Source organism: Oreochromis aureus, linkage group 3 (genome assembly GCF_013358895.1).
Source record: "Oreochromis aureus strain Israel breed Guangdong linkage group 3, ZZ_aureus, whole genome shotgun sequence".
Lineage (NCBI taxonomy): Eukaryota > Metazoa > Chordata > Actinopteri > Cichliformes > Cichlidae > Oreochromis > Oreochromis aureus.
This window is the reverse complement of record NC_052944.1, coordinates 48,594,994-48,616,340: the sequence shown is the minus strand read 5'-3', so window position 1 is coordinate 48,616,340 and position 21,347 is coordinate 48,594,994. Positions and strand designations below refer to the sequence as shown.

The 21,347-nt window shown below is 39.6% G+C and overlaps 2 protein-coding genes across 2 annotated transcripts; both read left to right on the top strand.

Moving 5' to 3' along the window:
* Positions 1-966: 966 nt before the first annotated feature.
* On the top strand, positions 967-20,864 carry LOC116319336 (toll-like receptor 13). Its single transcript, XM_039610461.1, has 5 exons — positions 967-1,076; positions 3,354-5,876; positions 7,004-7,121; positions 7,203-7,461; positions 19,963-20,864. The coding sequence occupies exons 2-4, from the start codon at positions 3,410-3,412 to the stop codon at positions 7,447-7,449; spliced, it is 2,832 nt and encodes a 943-aa protein (XP_039466395.1). The 5' UTR covers positions 967-1,076; positions 3,354-3,409; the 3' UTR covers positions 7,450-7,461; positions 19,963-20,864.
* On the top strand, positions 14,206-20,864 carry LOC116319341 (toll-like receptor 13). Its single transcript, XM_039610460.1, has 4 exons — positions 14,206-14,684; positions 16,269-18,806; positions 19,497-19,614; positions 19,704-20,864. Exons 2-4 carry the CDS (start codon positions 16,337-16,339, stop codon positions 19,948-19,950), a joined length of 2,835 nt encoding a protein of 944 aa, XP_039466394.1. The 5' UTR covers positions 14,206-14,684; positions 16,269-16,336; the 3' UTR covers positions 19,951-20,864.
* Positions 20,865-21,347: the final 483 nt, after the last annotated feature.

Below are 21,347 nucleotides of genomic sequence, written 5' to 3'. Positions count from 1 at the left end.
TGGCACATACTTACAGCCTTACCATATGCACATCTGACATCTGAAGGGTTCAGAAAATGTGATGGCTGATGCTCTGTCTAGAACTTAATGTTCATCATAGTATGTCTTTTTTTAGTTTCATCAATTTATGGCGTTTCCATCTTCCATTTCCTTAAATAATACTTTGTAACTACCAAATTACTGAGCGAGAGTTGGTGAGTAAATGGGAACTGAGATTTCACTGGTGCACTGATAAGCACATTTTATCATCATGTGACTTATGGGTGGAGCTGTCAATTGTCCTCATCTCCACCCTGACTTACTGACATTTCTGTTTCCACCTTTTGTAAATAAACTTTAATAAATAAACTTTTCATATCTGACTTGTGTAAACTCCCTCTTTTGTTGCAAGCAAGAGTCAGATGATGCAACAGAGAGTGTGTTTTGGACAAAAATAGTGAAGATTACACAATGAAATAAGTCTTTATCTAAAGGTTTTTAATTAAACAGGCTACATCTATTTCTGTTTCTATGTATTTATACATATAGCACTTTTAATTACAACAGTGGTGTTGAGCAAAGTGCTGTGCAAACATACAAATTACACAATAAAATAACACACAATAAAATAGCAATATCAATTAACATCAATGCCAAATAGCTAATAACAAATAAATAAGTAAATAACTCTCATACAGTATTAAAAGCCAGTGAGTAGAAATGTGTTTTAAGATAGGATTTAAAAAGATTGAGGGTAGGAGCCTGTCTAATGTGGAGAGGCAAATCATTCGACAATTTAGGCGCTACGACCGCAAACACACGATCACCTCTACGAACCAGCCTCGACCTTGGTGTGGCCAAGAGTATAAGATCACCCGATCTAAGAGCTCTACATCAGCATCGTAACAGAAACAGGAAACGATACGATACAGCAGTGAGAGCCAAAACCTTTTCTTATTTAACAGTCTAACTTCCCCATTAGTCAGACGGAAAACAAACAATTTCCTCTGTTGTCTTCCTCAGATTAATAGCACTTGCAGCGCATCCACTCTGAGTTTAGGCCAGTGTCATGTCTCAAGGATAAACTGATGGAAGAGGTAAGGCTGTGTTTATAAACCCTAACAATATCATTCGTGTTCACTGGAAAAAAATGACACAAATGTGGTCACATTAAATCAAAAGATCTGTTATTTTCCTTTAAAGCTGTTGAGATGTAGCTGACATTAAAACACACACTTAAAAAAATCTGAGTGATTAAAAACTAATATCAGTTAAGCAGCATCAAGGTTTTTCTCAGAACTGGATTTTGTAATGATGGAAACCTAGCACACTGAACTGTCTTATATTTCTCACTATTATCTATGTTGCATTTATATGTTTTTTGCTCTTTGTTCTTTTTGAGAGTAATATTGACACAACAGCCAAGAAAATGCTTTTGTATATAAAAAAAAAAGTATGATTGATTTTGAAAAAACAAATTAAAATTTTTACAATTAAAGGGAAAAATAATTTTTTATGCTACTTAGATGAAACCCTCGAGTTGGCTGAGGCTGTGTCCATGAGATAATCCAGCCCATACTGTCACCAAAGCAAGTGGCTCCATGGTGTAATGGTTAGCTCATTTCCCTTTCAAGTCAAGTTATTACGCGGTTGACTCATAGTGATCCTTGGGCCCAGATAGATGACAGTGTTGTGTCAGGAAGAACATGTGATGCAAAATCTGTGCCAAATCAAACATACTGATTCTCCCACAGCAAATCATCTCCGAGATTTACCCTTTGAATTTGATTCGATTCAGTTTTATTTATATGGCCTCAAAGTACAACAGTGGTTGCCTCAAGGTGCTTTATATTCTAAACTAAAGACCAAGACAATAATACATAATACAACCCCAACTTTCAGACAAGCCCTTAAGAGCAAGCACTTTGGTGACAGTGGAAAGGAAAAAAAACTCCCCTTTAACAGGAAGAAACCTCTGGCAAAACCAGGCTGAGGGAGGGATGTCCATCTGCCACAACTGGTTGGGAGTGAGTAGAGGGAGACATGATAGAAGACATGCTGTGGAGGAGCCAGAGATTAATCCATCCATCAATCCATCTTCTTCCACTTATCTGGTGCCAGGTTGCGGGAGCATCAGCATAACCAGCAAAGCCCAGACCTCCCTCTCCCCGGCCACTTCCTCCAGCATATCTGGGGGAACAACTAGGCGTTCCCAGGCCAACCAAGAAATATAATCTCTTCAGCGTATCCTGGGTCTGCCCTGGGGCCTTCTCCCAGTGGAGCACCTCACCAAGGAGATTAAAATATTAATCACAGTATAATTAAGGCGGGATGCCAGAAAACTGCCAGAAACTCTGGAGCTGTGATGTCATCAAGTACACTCCCATTCCAATTGTAGAATGATTGTGCTGCGTTCTCAGGAAGTTTGGACTCCTGTGTGAACTTACGAAGTATGGACTTGCGTACTTGAGTATTGAGAGATGGCCTCTGCATTAGTGCTATGATAGACTGGTGACCTGTTCAGGTTATACCCCGTGTCTTACCCTATGATAGCTAAGACCGGATCCAGCACCCCCTGTGATGCTGATGAAGACAACCAGAGGAGACTGGGTGGACGAATGGATCGACTTCCCTCTGTGCTGCCTTGATGTTGGCCTCTAGTCTTGCTGTTCTTTGTGGCTGTTATTAGTCAAGTATCTCAGGGATCACTGTAGCTGTGGCATAAACCAGCTAGTTGGTTTCACTAACGGTAATGCTGCATTCACATCTGCTAGTAGACATTTACAGGGTACTTCACGTAATCTTGGTAATAAGCACAGAGGGCCAGGTTTAGCCAACTTAGCCATCATCTTCTCTTTCAGATCAATTGCTCTCACATTGAACATACCAGTTGTTTTGGGGGCTTGCCACCTGGTCTTGGAGGGTGGAGAAAATTATATCTCAGTCCTGACTTTAAATCCTGGCTCCACCTTGCCATAGTATTTGTGTTCTACTTCATCCTTCTCTAGCTGTGATAGCAGTTACTTGCGTATCACTGAGCTACTAGTTGTCTTGATGTTAGTCTAGTTGGTGGGTTTCAATGAATCCGCATCCTCTTCATGTAACCTTCTGGGTTAGATGAAGCTTTCACTGATGTTAAATGTATAGTAGGATTCCAACAGTTCACTATTCTGATTTGTTGTTCCAGTAAACCTCTGAGACATACTGGTTAGAGGTGTGTCTCAGAGGTTTACTGGAACAACAAATCAGAATCACCAATTTTCATCACTAGTTGCAGCAAATCTCACGTTGTTTTATTCTGTGCTAAAATGATGGACACTGTAATGTAATCAGACTAATACCTTTAATTTTATTTCTTATCCTGCCCAACTCAGGTGTATTGAACAACAGGATACCCCCATCTCTAAGTGCACTGCTTCCCAAGATCAACATGCTAGCTACAGGAGTTTGGCCTCTGCTGCTTCTCTCACTTCTTTCGTGTTTCTTTCATTGTGAACATTTACTTGCTTTTTCGCTGAAAAACTGCACAATTATCTATACAGAAAAATCAAATGTGTCAGTCACTTGCACAGAGCGTTACCTCGCTGCTATTCCAGATGACATTCCCAAAAATGCAGTATTGCTAAATCTCAAGTCAAATTACATTTCAAATATTACCAGGATGGATTTGGAAGGTTTATTCGAGCTCGAAGTTCTAAATTTGGAAAAAAATTGGATTTCACAAATTGATGATGATGCTTTTGCAGACTTGGTAGAGTTAAAGGTTCTCATCTTGAGTATAAATAGGCTCGCAAAACTGACAAAAAACATGTTTCAGGGTCTTTCCAAGTTAGAGACGCTGTCTCTGGACTGGAACCAGATCTCATTTATCTCCCCTGTGGCCTTTCAGCCCCTGGTCAGTGTACACTCAGTAGATTTGAGCTATAACCTTCTGCATCAAATTACAGATATTGATCAGATTATTAAACTCCCAACTTCACAACATTTGTTTGTCTGTTACAACAACTTTACTTCGTTTCAGTCAGATGACCTCCATGTAAATACCTCAAACCTACTCACTCTAAGTTTGGATTCAGTGAAAAAGTTCAGCATTACAAGAGACATTTTTCCTCATCTGCAGTCTCTGGACTTGCGAGGCTGGACCGGGGACATCGAGTGGGAAGTATCAAACAAGACTTTTTTAAAGAGCCTAACGAGACTGCAAATGAGTGGAACTTCTCTTAGCTTTGAGGTGTACAGAGCAATTCTGCAGACTGTTTACTCTCTTCAAGAGCTTCAGATGGATAACATAAAAAAGTGGATAGATGATGGTCTCATAGACGTCGCCTGCCAAATTCATTCTCTTAAAACTCTGAATGTAAGCAGTAGTAAGATTCACACCTTAAAGGAGAACATGCTGCAGTCTTGTTCTCACCTAACTAACCTCAATTTATCATCTAACCATATAGACAGCATGGCTGATAATGCGCTCCAATCAATGACACAGCTCAGAAGCCTGATATTACAAAATAATTATCTGTCTGAACTGCCAGTGGCCGTCCAAGGACTCACCACACTGGAAGTCTATGACCTTAGCATCAATGACATCAGTGAACTTTACTGTCCTTACTTCTGGAATTTAACAAGCCTAACAATACTCGATCTGAGCCACAATCGTATATCCTATATCTATGAGTGTGTTTTTGAAAATTTAAACAATTTAAAAATCCTAAATCTTGAAAACAATAAGATTTCATCATTCGATTATTCTTTCAAATTTAAATTACAGACACTGGACTCTTTGTATTTGAAAAATAACGAGCTTATAAATCTCTTTCAAGGAGTTTTCAGTAATCTGTCTTCCCTTCGTTATTTGAGTTTAGATGTACACATGTGTAACAATGTGGAGGAAGGAGGGTTAAAGGGACTCTATAACCTCCAGTTCCTTCTTATGCAAGGTGATATTTATTTTTATGAGCATTTCAGTGGACTGCCAAACTTAAGCACTCTGATCCTAAATGTTGTTTCTAGCCTGCCACATAACAGCTCCGAACAAAGGGATAAGCCTTTCTCAAATTTACCCAAACTGAGGAAACTTCATATCAAGGTTCATAAAGGTTATTACGATATTTCCAAAGATGTTCTCAGTGGTCTGACTTCTTTAGAGTCCTTAAGGACAGAGGCATACTTCATGGGATCTTTGCACCCAGACACATTTAAACACACACCACAACTGAAAGGTCTTACGATAACTTACAGCGAGCTTTCAGTTTTAACATCTGACGTGTTCTTACCAATTCCAAACCTGATGATGCTCGACCTCTCCAACAATAAACTCAGGTCTTTGGATTTTTTGGCAGAGGCCAAACTGCCAGCACTCAGGTGGCTCGATGTCAGTAACAATGAATTGTTCGTAATCAGCGAAACAGTCATCCAATCCCTTTTAACCATGAAATATCTGGATCTGTCTGCTAACCTTTTAACATGTGAATGTTCTAATTATGGTCTTATCCATTGGATTCAAAGCAGCAAACAGACACAGGTTGTTAATGCACATCAGTACACTTGCGCGTTTCCTGTCAGCCAACGGGGAAACAAATTCCTTGACTTTGGTTTTGACTCCTGTTGGATAGATGCTGCCTTGCTCTGCTTCCTTTTTAGTTCTAGTCTAGTTGTGCTTACTCTCCTTGCATCCTTCATCTACCACTTCCTGAGGTCACACCTCACTTATGCCTACTACCTCTTCCTGGCCTTTCTCTATGATAATAAGAGGAGGAAGAAAGGTATTCCTCACAGCTACGATGCCTTTGTCTCCTACAATGTTCGTGATGAAGCTTGGGTCTGCGGAGAGTTGCTTCCAGAGCTGGAGGGTCAGCAGGGCTGGAGACTCTGTCTGCACCACAGAGACTTTGAACCAGGTATAGATGCTTTTCATTAGCCTCTTTTTGCTATTTCTAGTTTATTATTTAATGAAGCTAACACACAAACACTGTCTCTTCTTTTCACTGAAATACTGTTGTTGCGAATCTAAACTTCCTCTTTTCAGTGGTACTGAAAAAGATCAAGTTTTGACACCACAGTGTCTTTTTTTTCTCTTTGACAGCACTGCAAAAATATAAACAGCGTCTATGGTGTCAAAACAAAAATACCAATGACATTTGACTCACAAACCACAGTTTGAATGCTAGATCTAAAACACTGACCATTTAGACAAACGCTACAAACTGATCTTTAAACCTCTAAAAGTAGTATATAGATGTGCTACTAAACTGTCAAAGCATCCTACATCTGGGCAAATGAAAGGTTTATTTTGGAAGAACTACAGTTAAGATTATTTGGGTTTTTTTGCTGGAACCATGAACAAGGCCCTAGAAGGCCATACCCAAAGCTTTAACTAAATTGAAAACAAAGTTTCTTCCATATTTAAAATCTTTAAACATGAAATTACTTTCATTGTGTTTTTACTGCATTGAAAAGAGAAAAGCACCAAAGATGTATTATGCACTTACATGCCTCTAAGAAAATCTTCACTAAATTAGATTTCAGCAAACATAAAAGTTGAATACTGTAGAATCTTTTAGCAGCTGCCATTACTAAATTGGGCACTTTTAGACAGACTTAAAACATGTTTAGCCAGAGACAGTCATTCATCTCCACTGTTCTCTGTTGTGCTTATCAACTGTTCAAAACCAATACAAATATATGTAGCTGCCCAATTAACAAAGTATAAACTTAAGAATTTCACAAAAGAAAATTATAGATCCTCATTAGTTAGGAGTTTTATTCAGCATCAGTGTATGCCTTCTGACTTAAAAAATAGTTTTTTGCTTACTCACCATTGCTAAAAAAGTCCAACCAAGGTTAAAGTGAAGGTAATTTAGGCCCTACTTTAGACCTCACTGTTCTCAGAAGTGAGAATACCTTTAAAATCTTTTAACTTGTACAAAGCTAAATTTTATGTAACTTACCTGTGTCATTTTAGATATCAAAAGTGAATTCAACACAATGCTGACATGTTTGATGTGTGAGATTTTTGTTTTTACAGGTAAGCCCATCGTAGAAAACATTACAGAGGCCATCTATAGCAGCAGAAAGACTATCTGTGTGATCAGCCAGCATTACCTGCAGAGTGAGTGGTGCTCCAAAGAAATCCAGATGGCCAGGTATGGTTACCAACTCTCTGTTCTTACATGTAATGATGTCACCAGCTTCTACATTGATTAATCTGTGTGTGGTGTCTTTAGCTTCCGTCTCTTCAATGAGCACAAGGATGTGTTGATCATGGTGTTTCTGGAGCACATACCAGCCAAGCAGCTGTCTCCGTACTACCAAATTAGGAGTCTGGTGAAGAAGCGCAGCTACCTGAGTTGGCCACAGGCTGTTCAGCACACTGGAGTCTTCTGGCAGAAAATACAACAAGCTCTCAAGAGAGAAGAAACCCCTGCTGAGCACAGGCGCCTCCTCACTGGACACCAGAGAGTCATCCAGTGAGATTTAATCTAGGTGGGAAAATCACAGATTGTATATACATATTGTATATATAAACAGAGGGGTCACGCTAATGCAGGAACGGCTAAACATGCATTACTTCTAATGCCCAGCAGGGGGAAACTCCTGTGGCTTGAAGTCTATGGGTAAACAGCCCTATGGTGCCTTGACCTGTGACCTCAGTGAACACTTTGTTGTCTGGTGGACTTTCCTGGAGTTTATGGACTCGGTCAAAAGTGTCAAGTGTTATTTCATGTTGTCTGTTTTATAAATGTAGAACTCAATGTAACAAGAATTATATGTGCATTTTTATTAACGCATGTACCGAATTGTAACATATTAGCATGTTTGTTGTGCTCATCCTGTCAGGAGTAAATATACTGAATGACATTTCTTGCCATAACACTGTGAATAAACTTTTTTCATAGTGGATGTGCTTACAAAGAAATGCTATTATAATATAATATAATAAAATAATAATGAGACTGATGAAGAGGAGCACTTACTTGAACTGGCTACAGGCTGTTCAACACACTGGAGTCTTCTGCCAGAAGACTAAATGTATTTTCTACTTAATCATCTTATATTATTTGTATTTACAGATATGATTAATTGTGTGTTACAAAAAATATAACATGTATGGTTTCTTGTTACTTGTACTAAACTGTCACACGGTCACACGGATGTATCCTTGCTGTCCTAATGCTTAGCCAGCACACTGCTGGCTTCCTTGATACGTCACCTGACGATCACACTACCTGAGGGCTGGAGTGACAGTCAGCAGCTAATGCTTTTTTGTTGTTTTTTTATTGATGCTCTGATTATGTGGAATGGTATGAGTTTTTGTACTATATCATTTTACTGGCATGTGGAAAGTGTATTTAAAATAAAGGTAATTCAGTGGTTTGTCTCTTTACAGAAGTTTCAGAGTTTTGAAATAGGTTGAAGGTTCCATTATCCTGATGAAAATTAAGATAATAATAAACAATGAAATAAACCGCCTGTCACCAACATAAAACAACTATAGTGCAGCATATTAAGACATTTAAACTGGAGCAGCATTGTAAAATTTACACCAGCACAGTGACAACATTTAAAAAAACACACACACAAAAAACAGATCAGTGTGCTTAAATACAAAGCATAGTAGCATAGTAGAAGCATAGTAAATAAAATAAAACCAAACAAGGGAGGCTATCAGTTTATGATGCTGACCGCAGTGCACTATGTAAATGCAGAAGTCTTGGGTGCAAACTGTACAGCTTCCTCATGAAGTGCCTAATTAAACATTGATCTGAAGTGACTCAAATGAATTTGACAAAGTGAAACTTAATAATAATATTAAGGTCACAGGCCTCCCATTTGCCATCAAACAGCTTGTCAGTCAATTCTCATCAATTGTGAACCTCTAAAAATGGAAAACTGTATATTAAAATGTCTCTAATTTCTAAACACTTAATGCAATACTTTAGTCAAACTTTGAATCAAAGGTGAAAGACTGCACTGTCATCACATCTTGATTGTTTGATTTTAATTCCCCTGTCATCTGCAAATGCAGTTTCTCTAATAAAGAATAGAATAGAATAGAATATAGTAGCGCTTTTATTGTACATGTACAACTATATTATGGGTGCTCCACGCCAACTGTGTAGGAATAGAATATAAATAGTTAGACAGCAGGAATAAATAACAAACAGGAGAAATATATATAATCAAGAGAAAGACAAAAGGTTATTACACTTCCTCCATGTCTGGATCAGAAGGTGTGTTTGGAACTAGTACAAAGGACTTTTTCTGAGTATAGAGTTCATATGTGAGTGGCATGAGTTATGGGGGTTGGTCAGACTGTGGCACAGATTGCTGAGGTGAGTGGGCAGGGGTGGGATGTGGGGGGGATAGTGTTTGTTGACAGTCCGAATGGCCCAGGGGTAGAAGCTGTTTGTGAGTTTGGAGGTTTGGGACATGAGTGACCTGAGGCGGGGCAGGTCAAACAGGTGGTGATTGGGGTGTAAGGGGTCACCTGTGACAGCACTGGTTTTCCTGAGATAGGAGGATCTGCGGATGACCTCCATGGGTGGCAGAGGGCAGTCAGTGATTTTTTTGGGCAATGTTAATTACACTTTGTGTAGCTTTCCTGTTCTCCTTGTGGCCCCTGCATACCAAAAATCCAGGCAGTAGGAGAGCAAGCTGTTGGGTCTGCGCTTTCAGCAGGCCCGCTAGTTCAGAGACTCATCACTCATGAAGAAAGCAAGACAACGACGGAGCCAGTTTTTTACTTGCTAGCAAGGGAAGGCTGGTCAGAACCCAAGCTCTTGGAGCTGAACACTCCTCACCTGTTTCCTAGCCAACTTCAAATAAACAGCCTTCCATGCAGCCTTTTTATTGAATACAGTTACAGTTTACACAAGCACCACCCATCGTAAATCCCCCTGTGGTGTGTCGGGCCCTGTATGTGTGTGCATGCATGTGCGAGAATGTGTGTCTGTACATGACTTCCTGCTTACAACTGTTTAACCACATTTCCTGGTTATCCAAAGGTCATCTCCCCACACCCGTATACAGCTTAACTTTAATGGTTCACCATATGCAAGCATAGACGAGCCCCTAAATGGCCGGGAGTGAACATCCCTCAGAAGAGAAGGAAACCAGAATCTCACATGGAATGTGCCTGCAGTTAAACAGCTACAGCTAATTACCTCCCCCAGCATCACAGATGTGTAGGGGAGGAACAGAAGAATATCTAACCATGCAGTTTAAGGCACGGTTTACAAATTTAAGTAAAACAATTACAACATTTAACAATTTACTCTGACACAAGCCCTCCACTGAGGAGCAGTAGAAGGACAGCAGCACCTTCTGATCCAGACATGGAGGAAGTGTAGCTGCTGCCGCTGCCTTTTTTAGCAGGGTGACGGTGTTGTGGGTCCAGGTGATATCAGCAGAGACGTGGGTGCCCAGAAACCTAAAGGTGGAAACAGATTCCGCCTATTTTTCATTTATAATTAGAGGGGAGTAGACATGTCTGTGCCTCCTGAAGTCCATGATTCAGGAGTCCAAGAGTTCTTTTGTTTTAAGGACGTTTGGCATCAGGTTGTTTTCTGAGCACCAGCGGGACAAGTTCTCTACCTCTGTCTCATCTCCATCAGAAATGAGCCCTTGATGATGATGATGGTTTGGTGGGATGATGTACAGTCATAGGCGTGCAGTACGTACAGTAGGGGACTGAGAACGCAGCCCTGCGAGGATCCAGTGTTGACTGATGGGGGGAGGAATTGAGACCGGTTGGTTAGGAAGAAGTTTTCCAAAGAAAACAAATGCAAAAGAGAATCAGCTTTTTAGGAAAATGATAATTATATAATCCCAAAAGGTTGATTCTGTTTATTTGGACGTAGCGTGTTCAGTGGGAGAAACGTTTCATCACTCATCCAAGTGACTTCTTCAGTCTCAGCTGACTGCAGGTTTCATCAACCTTACATTTGCATAACTGAACCTAGCCCACTGAATGAACAATGGGCTGTGAGGTTTTGCAGCCATTTCCCAACTCTCTCTGAATGGTACTTATGGTCTTTAATCACTGGTCTTTGACGAATGATCAATGGGCTTTGATCAGTGGTTGCTGATCAATGGTTATGACAATTTGCATAATCAAGAAATTATCAAGGAACTGACCTCCAGGAAAATACTTACCTGGATGACTGAGCATGCATCAAGACATAATTATATATTATCACAGTTACAGGTGCAGTTCAAACTCTCTTTTGTAAGGGGATACAGTTCAGCCACAGAATGTTATAAATGCATTTATGTGCACAAAACTTTAATGTGTATATATCAACTGTAACATTTACTCACCCAAAAAATATAAACGTTGAGGTGCCCATGATCTTAATCCAGATGTTTTAGACATCAGCATCTTATAATATTTGAAATTTTTCAACAGCTGTCTGCGGTCATTCATACATAGGGTATTATATACAAAACACTGTGAGTGAATAAGTGGAGAATTTGAAGAATGTCTTAGGGTCAGAGAATCAGAATCAGACAGTTACCATGACAAAAATGCTGGACACTATAATGCGATCAAACAAACACTTGATGGTTTCCTTTCTTCTGCTGTCCTTCTCAGATAAGTTGAATAGCAATACAACGTTAGCAACAGGTTCCTCAACAAAGAAAAACAAAACACCGCTGCACCCCGAGATCAGCATGATAGATAACGAAAGCTGGCCTCTGCTACTCATTTCACTTCTGTTTTTATTTTGTTGTAAAAAGCAAGTGAAGGGTTACTTCACTTGCTTCTTCACTGAACAACTGCACAGTTCTCTATACTGAACATTCAAATTATGTTCTAGTTACATCCCGATTGAGTTGCACATATCGCTCCCATACTACTGCCATGTAAAAACAGAAAGCTTAGGGCATTAGGACTTGCTGTTAAATAGCTCAAAGGAAGCAAATCTAATTTGGTGTTAACTCTGTTCACCATATTTCCTCATTTGCAGCTGATGGACTTAAGCAACTATATCACTGACGCTGAGTAGAATGTCTAAGACATTTACAACATCACTGTACTTGGGTCAAAGTTATGAAACAATACTGCAAACAGCTCATTCAAGTCAAGATCTTTAGCTATGCGTCATAAAAAGGTGGATAGGTAAAGATTTCACAGACATCACCTCCCAAATTCCTCCTCTAATAGTTTTTGATGTAATATTTAGGAAAACTGGCGGTCTAAATGACATCCTGCTAAAGTCTTGGTCTAATCTCACTGAGCTCAGTTACCTGGTCCCAGCTGCTCTCAGAGGACTTCACGCCAGAACTCTTAGACCTGAGCTTCAACATTTTCAGTGAACTAACACACTGAAAAGCAATTACATTTTCAAAATCTGAACAATTTGACAGTTCTGAAAACAAAATCTCATTTTATTTGTTGGTAAAACCTTAAATTTATAAAACCTGGAGTTTTTGACAGAATGGTTTCTCGAAGCTTTTAAAAGGGTTCAGGCATTCAGGGATCTGTCTTCCCTCCATTACTTGAATTTAGTATAAGACAAATGATACAATGTTCATAATGGGGTGTTCAAACCCCCAGCTGTTCACAGCAGATGACTGTTCCTCCTTCAGCCTGGTTCTGCTGGAGGCTTATTTCTATTAAAATGGAGTTTTTCCTTTGCACGGTCACCAAGTACTCGCTCAAAGGGGCGGTCATCTGATTGTTGGTGTTCTTCCCTATTATTGTAAGGTCTGTTATACAATATAAAGCACATTGAGGTGAATGTTGTTGTGAGTTGAGACTATAAATAATAATGCATTGAACTGAATTAAAATCTCAAGTCTTCATTTGGTATGTGAGCGTTATGATGAAAAGAAAGCAAATGCAAAATTAGAAAGTTAATATCTAGCCTTACTATACTTATATGACTATAATTGGAATGTTTCAGTAATCAGGTAAAACAAACTTGTGTCAGTGTCCAAATATATACGGACCTAACTATAATTAACATGTGACCTTCAACATATGTTGCCAGGTTATGTTGTAACTTATCCGTCACCAAAATTTGCATCTACAACAGAATTTTGTTCCGTTAACCTTGCATATGCTCTGATCCAGGATGCCATGACAGTTAACTAGCAGAGATTTCTGCAGAGCTAAACTCTACTCTTTTAAAACCAGTGAGTAGCTTTTGACCAAGTTGTCAGTCTTCAAATATCTAGATCTGGCATTCCAAATGCATTTTTGGGGTAAAATGTGATCGCTACTCTTGTTTCGACACCATAGCAGCTATTCGTAGATAGAAGAGCAGTCATAGAAAGAAAAAAATATAATGGTGTGGAAAAACTTTCAGGATTAGTGAAAAGAGGAAGTTTAGCTTTCCAACAATAGCATTTAGATGAAGTAAGGAACAGGAGTCCTGTTGCTTTGTGAACTTTTGATCTATAAAAAAAAAAACTGAAGCATTTGTATCATTAGTTTCTGTGGTGCAGACAGAGTCTCCAACACCGCTAACCCTCCACCTTTTCAAGCAATTCTCTGACCCAAGCTTCACCATGAACGCTGTAGAGGCAAAAAATGAGAAAAAAAATACCCTAAGCTTTTTGTTATTATATGGCAGACAAATATTGTAGATTTAGTATTGGAGCAATATGTGCAATTCAATCATAATCATTAAAAATTCAATTTGACGTGAGGTTTAGTTTTGGGAATGTCACTGGATTAGCAGTGAGGTCTTCGTTGCACATATAACTGGCATATCTTTTGAATTTTCAGTAAAGAGTAAAGTAACCTTTCACTTGCTTTCTTACAATGAAATAAAAACAGAAGTGAAATAAGCAGCAGAGGCCAAGATCTGTCGTGTTGATCTTGGGGAGCAGAAATTTTTTAGCTGTTTCCTGGGCAGGTGCGGGAAAATCCTTCGTTAGACAAAAGGCCTGGAGTGGATTTGAGGTGTTACCTAGTTTCATATGAGAAGGGTAATAAAATAAAGGCAAGTCAGTGGTTCTGTTTTTTCAGTTTTGAGACTGAACGTTGTGACTCACGTGCTGCCATTTTCTGTGGCTAGACAAGCTAAATGATGGCATCATCCTCGTCAAATGGGGATAGATACAGACCAGTGTCTTGGACGCCCCTGGGTGAGGGAACTTTAGCGCAGTGATGTACATGACATTTCACACAGGATATACAGAAACATGAAGTACTATTAGTGAGTGTTCTTAAAGACCACAAAGTAGAAACAGGAAGCAAGCAACCCATTTGTGCACACAGGCCTTAAGCTATTCACTTAAGATGTGAGGGCAGGAAGGAAGGCTGCAGAGCAAAACTTTTCTGGACTTCAAAAATGCTAAAATGTTTAAATCAACTAAAACAAATTTTTTGAAAAATCCCTTTCAATAAATAAAATTGGACAACGGTCGAGGCTCATCTAAAATACTGGGGAAAAAACTATGAAAAAACAAAAGGAAAAAAGAAGACATGCATGCAAGCTGCAGAAAGTAATTTTTTTTTTCATTGCGGCGTTTTACTTCATGGACCAGTCAAACTTGGGTTTGAGTAGACAGACTGCAGAAGTAGCACCATCTGTGGGAGTGAACCATCCAATTTCCTCTTCCTTGTACAAGTGATTCACTCTGAATTTACTCCATTATAATTTGTCAGATTGACCTCAATGGTTACAGCTTGTTTTTTTTCTTCTTTTTTTCTGTAATTAAGCTGGTGAAAGAAACAACAGTCTTTGGAATAGGTAAGTTTCTTTTATCTTGCTTAATGAAAAACCACTGACCATATATATATATGGTCAGATTTAATGCAAATAACATTTACTTTGCAAGACAATTTAAACTGGACTTTTTTTTATTAGAGATGGAACAACTTAACTCTAAAAAAAAGTATATTAAAAACAAATTACCCATAGTAAGATCTACTTTAAGTCTAAAATAGTTATGCTAATATTTTATTACTGAATTACTGCAATTCTAATCATAATATGTAAGAAAATTCAAAATTATCCTCAGGTGGAATTAATTTAAGTGTAAACCGTTGGACTGTGTTGGTACATTTACACGTCACATGACACAAAGAATAGTAAGTAAAGTATAGGTTAAGCAGTGTGCAGGTTTGTATTGTGTTATCTATGGTTTGTGGATATGGTAGTTGGAATTCTGTATTTTTCAGAGTTTGGGTATCTACGTCCATGTACTTTATCCGAGATGTTTTCTGAGAATCCATAGCATGAAATAACTTTAGGCTGATGAGTGACTAGAAAGTAGAGGTTAAGCAGTATTAAAGCAGGCAAGTTATTTTATTTTGAACTTAATCAGCAACTGCTCTAGGTTACCAACCAAGCAAGCAATATTTGTTTATGACCAGAGTCAAAAAGTGCTACATACAAGGTAACCTTTATGTAGCACCTCATCTCTGCTGCTTCATATTTGTTCCCTAAAGTGGCGCCATCTGCTTGGCCTAGCTCTGCTAGTTCACTAATGTCAAGAAAAGAGTTTTTGGGAGTTCTTTTAATCAAAATGGTTTGGGGTTTAAAAAAAAAGAAACTGACTGTGTATTAAAATGACACTAACGTAGGTATGTACATTTTTTATTAAGTCCATGCCATCACCTATGGATATCTGTAAATCTAACCCTTTGCCATGACATGTAAATACACTGGCTAAGCATCATTTTTAAATGTGAACAGTGAAACTTCAAATGGATGACTGTGGGTGCCTCATATATGGCCTGTGGGCCACACCCAGCCCGTGACACAATTATATCTGGCCTTTGAGATAAATTCATGTGTCATGTGTTATTAATGGCCCATTGGTATGTGGGAGCTTAAACTTCAGCCTTGCTAAAAATCCATGCAGACAGGGCAGGGATTTTTTTTTATGGGCACACCATGCAGCCAATCACATGCAAAGACAGACTGGGGTAATGCCAATATGTGAAAGAAGGAAGGGGGGTAGACATTCTGAAGACTACACTCGGTGTAATGTACAGAGAGAAGGGGAACGCATGCGTGTTGGGAAAAAGTAAAGAAATTAGAAAAACGTGAAGTGAGCATCATCTGGCTGCAATTCAATGATACTGGAGACTTCAAAGCTGGGTGCAGAATTTATCAAATTAGGAGCTGGCTATTTTTATTTTCAGTCATTTTCCATTGTGAAGGACAAAAGGTTTCAAACTTGTCCAGGCCTTAAATCTCATTTGTTCCCCCTAGTAGTAGTAAATGTATTTAAAGGCTTTTATGAAAACACTGAATGAAAAATTGCTTCCTTGAAAAAGGTGTAAATGCTGAATTGTAAAGAGTAATTTTTTCTCCTATCATTTTCAGATGTTATGAACAACTAAATATTGCCCCTTCGAAGTTTGTCCGAAAACTGAAGTAAACAACATTTCACCATGCTAGCTACAGGAAGTTGGTCTCTGCTACTCATCTCATTTCTGTTCTGCTTCGGTTTCTATAACCCCACACATGCTTTTTCACTGAAAAACTGCACAATTCCCTATCCTCAAAAGGGAAATAATACATCCATTGTATGCACAGACCGTGACCTCACTGCTATTCCAGATGACATTCCCAAAAATGCAACATCACTGAATGTCTCCTCAAATAAGATTTCAAACATCACCTGCAAAGATTTAAGAGGTTTATCTAAGCTCAAATTTGTATATGCTGAAAGTAATGTGATTGTACACATTGATGATGGAGCTTTTGCAGACTTGGCAGAGTTAACGGTTCTAGTCTTGGCTAGAAATAACCTCTCAAAGGTGACAGAAAATATGTTTCAGGGTCTTTCCAAATTAAAAGAATTATCTCTGAATAACAATCTGATCTCATCCATCTCGCAGGCGGCCTTTCAGTCCCTGGTCAGCATAACCTCAGTAGATCTGAGCTACAATTCTCTGTCTGAAATTGCAATTATTGTTCCAGTATTAACACTTCCACATTTACAAAATTTGTCCATTGGGGGAAATCCTTTTACCTCTTTTCAGTCCTCTGACCTGCCTTTAAATAGCTCAAACCTTAGGGAACTGGATATAATTTGGTGTAAACTCAGAAAGTTCAGTATTACAAAAGACATGTTTCCTCATCTGCAGTTACTGGACTTCAGGAGATGTAATAGTAAGATTGAATGGAATGTAACAAATAAAACATTCTTGAGGAGCCTAACTTCACTCTACTTGGATGGCAATAATGTTACTTTTGAGGCATACAGTGAGATGCTAAAGACTGCTGACTCACTTAAGCATCTTAAACTGTACTTCATGCAAATCCCAATAAAATTCGGTCTTATAGATATCGCCTGCCGGATTCCTTCTCTACACAGTCTCGATATAGGGAGTAGCAAAATTATCCATGCAAAAGATAGCCTGCTGCGGAATTGCTCCCAAATTACTCAGCTTAGGTTACCTTTTAATAAGATGACCACAATGTCTGATCGTGCACTCCAATCAATGACACGGCTCAAACACCTGGACCTGCAGAAGAACGTTCTAACCAAAGTGCCGCTTGCTCTCCGGGGACTCTCCACATTGGAAGTTCTGGACCTGAGCTTCAATGTCATCAGCGAACTCAACAGCTCTGACTTTAAAAATCTGAGGGCACTCACACACCTCAATCTAAACCACAATCGCATTTCCCGAATCACATCGCATATTTTTCAAAATCTGCCTCATTTGAAAGCCCTGAAAATAGAAACGAATGGAATTTTTTCTTTTGAGCATAGCTTCAAAGGAAATTTAGAAAGACTAAAATATTTGTATTTGAACAACAACACTTTGACAGATTTGCAGCAAGGAGACTTCAAAAAACTCCATTCCCTCAATCACTTGGAATTACAATCAGACGACAGTTGCATTGATCATTCGGGAATATTTGAAGAACTTAAAAGTCTCCAAACTCTTAAAGTGTCATGTAGGGGTTACGTAAAAGAGTATTTTAGGGGACTAACAAACTTAAATACTCTGGTCTTCCATATTACCAAAAATCAGAACATACAACATCATGCACATCCTTTCTCATATTTAACCAAATTGAAGAAACTTATTATCTTTGATAAAAGGGAAACTCACGAGGAAATTCCGTCAGACGTACTTAATGGTCTGACATCTTTAGAGTACTTATGGATGGAGAAATTTTTTATGGGGTCATTGCACCCTGAGACATTTAAATACACCCCCCAGCTGACGTCTCTGAAGATATCTAATAGTGAGATTTCAAATTTAACATCTGAAGTGTTCTGGCCTGTCCCAAACCTGACGATGCTCGACCTCTCCAACAACAAACTCAGATCTTTGGATTTCCTGGCTGACGCCAAACTGCTGGCACTCACCTGGCTGAAACTCAGCGACAATACATTGACACTAGTCAGTCAGAATGTGATCCGCTCCCTCCCTGCTTTAACCTATCTGGATCTAGCTTCCAACCGTCTAACATGTGAATGCTCTAGCAGTGACTTTAACAAGTGGATTCAAAGCAACAACCAGACACAGGTCATTAATGCTCACCAGTACACTTGTGCATTTCCTGTGAGCCAACAGGGGAAAAAATTCCTGGACTTTGATATCGACTCCTGTCGGATGGATGCTAATTTTCTCTGCTTCATTTCTAGCTTTTTTCTAGTTGTGCTTACTCTTCTTATATCCTTCATCTACCACTTCCTGAGGTCACACCTCACCTATGCCTACTACCTCTTCCTGGCCTTTCTCTATGATAATAAGAGGAGGAAGAAAGGTATTCCTCACAGCTACGATGCCTTTGTCTCCTACAATGTTCATGATGAAGCTTGGGTCTGCGGAGAGTTGCTTCCAGAGCTGGAGGGTCAGCAGGGCTGGAGACTCTGTCTGCACCACAGAGACTTTGAACCAGGTATAGATGCTTTTCTCATCACTATGAAATGCTGGAAATGAGAAGCTGAAATGTTGATTCTGACTGTTTGAGTCAAAGTCATGCTCTCTCTTCTGCATCACTCACTTCCTCTTAACATCTTTGTCAGCAATTTAAACTTCTTTTTTTGAGACTCGGTTTGGACCCATTTCTGTTTTTCATTTCTATATTTGTTAGTTGGCATAAAAACTTAACAACCACACTTGAAATCAGCACGACAGCCAGTGCAGATTTTTCAAAACCAACAGACACAACGGGGCGATCGTGGCTCAAGAGTTGGGAGTTTGCCTTGTAATCGGAAGGTTGCTGGTTCGAGCCCCGGCTCGGACAGTCTCGGTCAAGACACTTCACCCGTTGCCTACTGGTGGTGGTTAGAGGGCCCGGTGGCGCCGGTGTCCGGCAGCCTCGCCTCTGTCAGTGCGCCCCAGGGTGGCTGTGGCTACAACGTAGCTTGCCATCACGTGTGTGAATGGGTGAATGACTGGATATGTAAAGCGCTTTGGGGTCCTTAGGGACTAGTAAAGGCGCTATATAAATACAGGCCATTTACCATTTTTACCATTACAATTTAATCAGGACCAAGAATTGTTCTTTTAATTTCCCAAGCAATTCACCTGCCATTTCTATTGTGCATTTTTTGGTGATCTTATCTTATCTTCTTATCTTAAACAGGTAAGCCCATTGTCGAAAACATCACAGATGCCATCTATAACAGCAGGAAGACTATCTGTGTGATCAGCCAGCACTACCTGCAGAGCGAGTGGTGCTCCAGAGAGATCCAAATGGCCAGGTGTTGTCAACTTCTCTGTCCTTGCACCCAATGATGTCACTATGTTCCTGTGCTTATTCACCTGTCTGTTCTGTATGTGGTGTCTTTAGCTACCGTCTGTTCGATGAGCACAAGGATGTGTTGATCATGGTGTTTCTGGAGGACATACCAGCCAAGCAGCTGTCTCCGTACTACCAAATTAGGAGTCTGGTGAAGAAGCGCAGCTACCTGAGTTGGCCACAGGCTGTTCAGCACACTGGAGTCTTCTGGCAGAAAATACAGCAAGCTCTCAAGAGAGAAGAAACCCCTGCTGAGCACAGGCGCCTCCTCACTGGACACCAGAGAGTCATCCAGTGAGATTTAATCTAGGTGGAAAATCAATGATTGTATATATCAGTCAGTCAAACAATCAACTGATCCTTTATTTGTCACATGCAAAGTTACGCATACATGTTGCGTGTTACACGTACAGTTACCTGCAGTGAAACTGGACCCCTTCCGACCATAGGTACATAGCACAAACATCACATTGGAAGAGAGGTCAGAGAGAGGTAGAATGGTAAGAAAAACAGTGAAAAATACACAACATCAGGGACAAGAGGAGAAAAAAAGGCCCTTCCCATCGCTTCAATCATAGCGGCCAGTCTTGTGGGGGTTTGAACAGCAGTAACAGCTTTCTTTAAGCCAGGGCCAAGCCAGCTCTGATAAGCAGGAACCCTGTTATCATGGTTCAGAATAGGGAGATATCTTTGATGTCCTCAATCAACAGTCCCGCCAGGCACTCAACGCGCAACTTGCTCCACCCGTCCATCATGCAGGAAACGTCCCTGCAGGATAATCGGACTCTCACAAGCCCAGGCTTCTCGTTGAGAATAGGGTGTCAATTGCGTTAAGGGACCAGTTGTTCAAATTCATAATTTTATTCCATATAAAAGCGCTAGCTTCTGGGCCACAGAGGTGAAGCTAATGCAGGAGCGGCTAAACATGCATTACTTCTAATGCCCAGCAGGGGGGAACTCCTGTGGTTTCAATAAAGGTGGTGCTAGAAGGGAAAACAGCCCTGTGCTGCCTTGACCTGTGACCTTAGTGAACACTTTCTGGTCTGGTGGACTTTCCTGGAGTGCCATCTGCTATTTACTATTTTTTTCTTGCCGTTAAAGTGTAAATAAAAGTTTTTTTCATCGTTGATATGCTTGAAAGAAATGCTATGATAATATGTGTTATAACATGTCACATGAGAAAGCTGTAATAAAAGCAAAACAATGTTTTTACATGACAGTAGTTGCATGTTTTATTTATTACATCATTTTTATTGTTCCCATTGACAGCACCAAAAGTGTTTTTAAAAAATCATAACCATAAATGTCATAATGGTGTTGTTCCCCCCCCCCCCCCATAATTTATTGTGATAGGCTAGGACATTTGGATCTTGTACTGTGCTTAAACCTAACTGCCCAGTAGCGACAATATTTGAGGTCAATTTTATTCTAATTCAAGTTACTTTCAAATCTGGGACTCTATTACCCACCTTTGACGATTAGTAGGTGTTGTGGATGATAGCCATGGTTTCAGGTCAAAGAATTTTACTTCTGTCATTGTTTACAGATAAATATTTGAAAAACATAATAAAAAAGCTATTTTATCAGACAATAGCCAATGGTTTTCAAACAACTCTTGAGAAAATCTGTTCCCTCTTTAATTCTCCACAAAGAACTCTTACCTGTGTTCTCAAACTTGATAGGCCAGTACAAGTC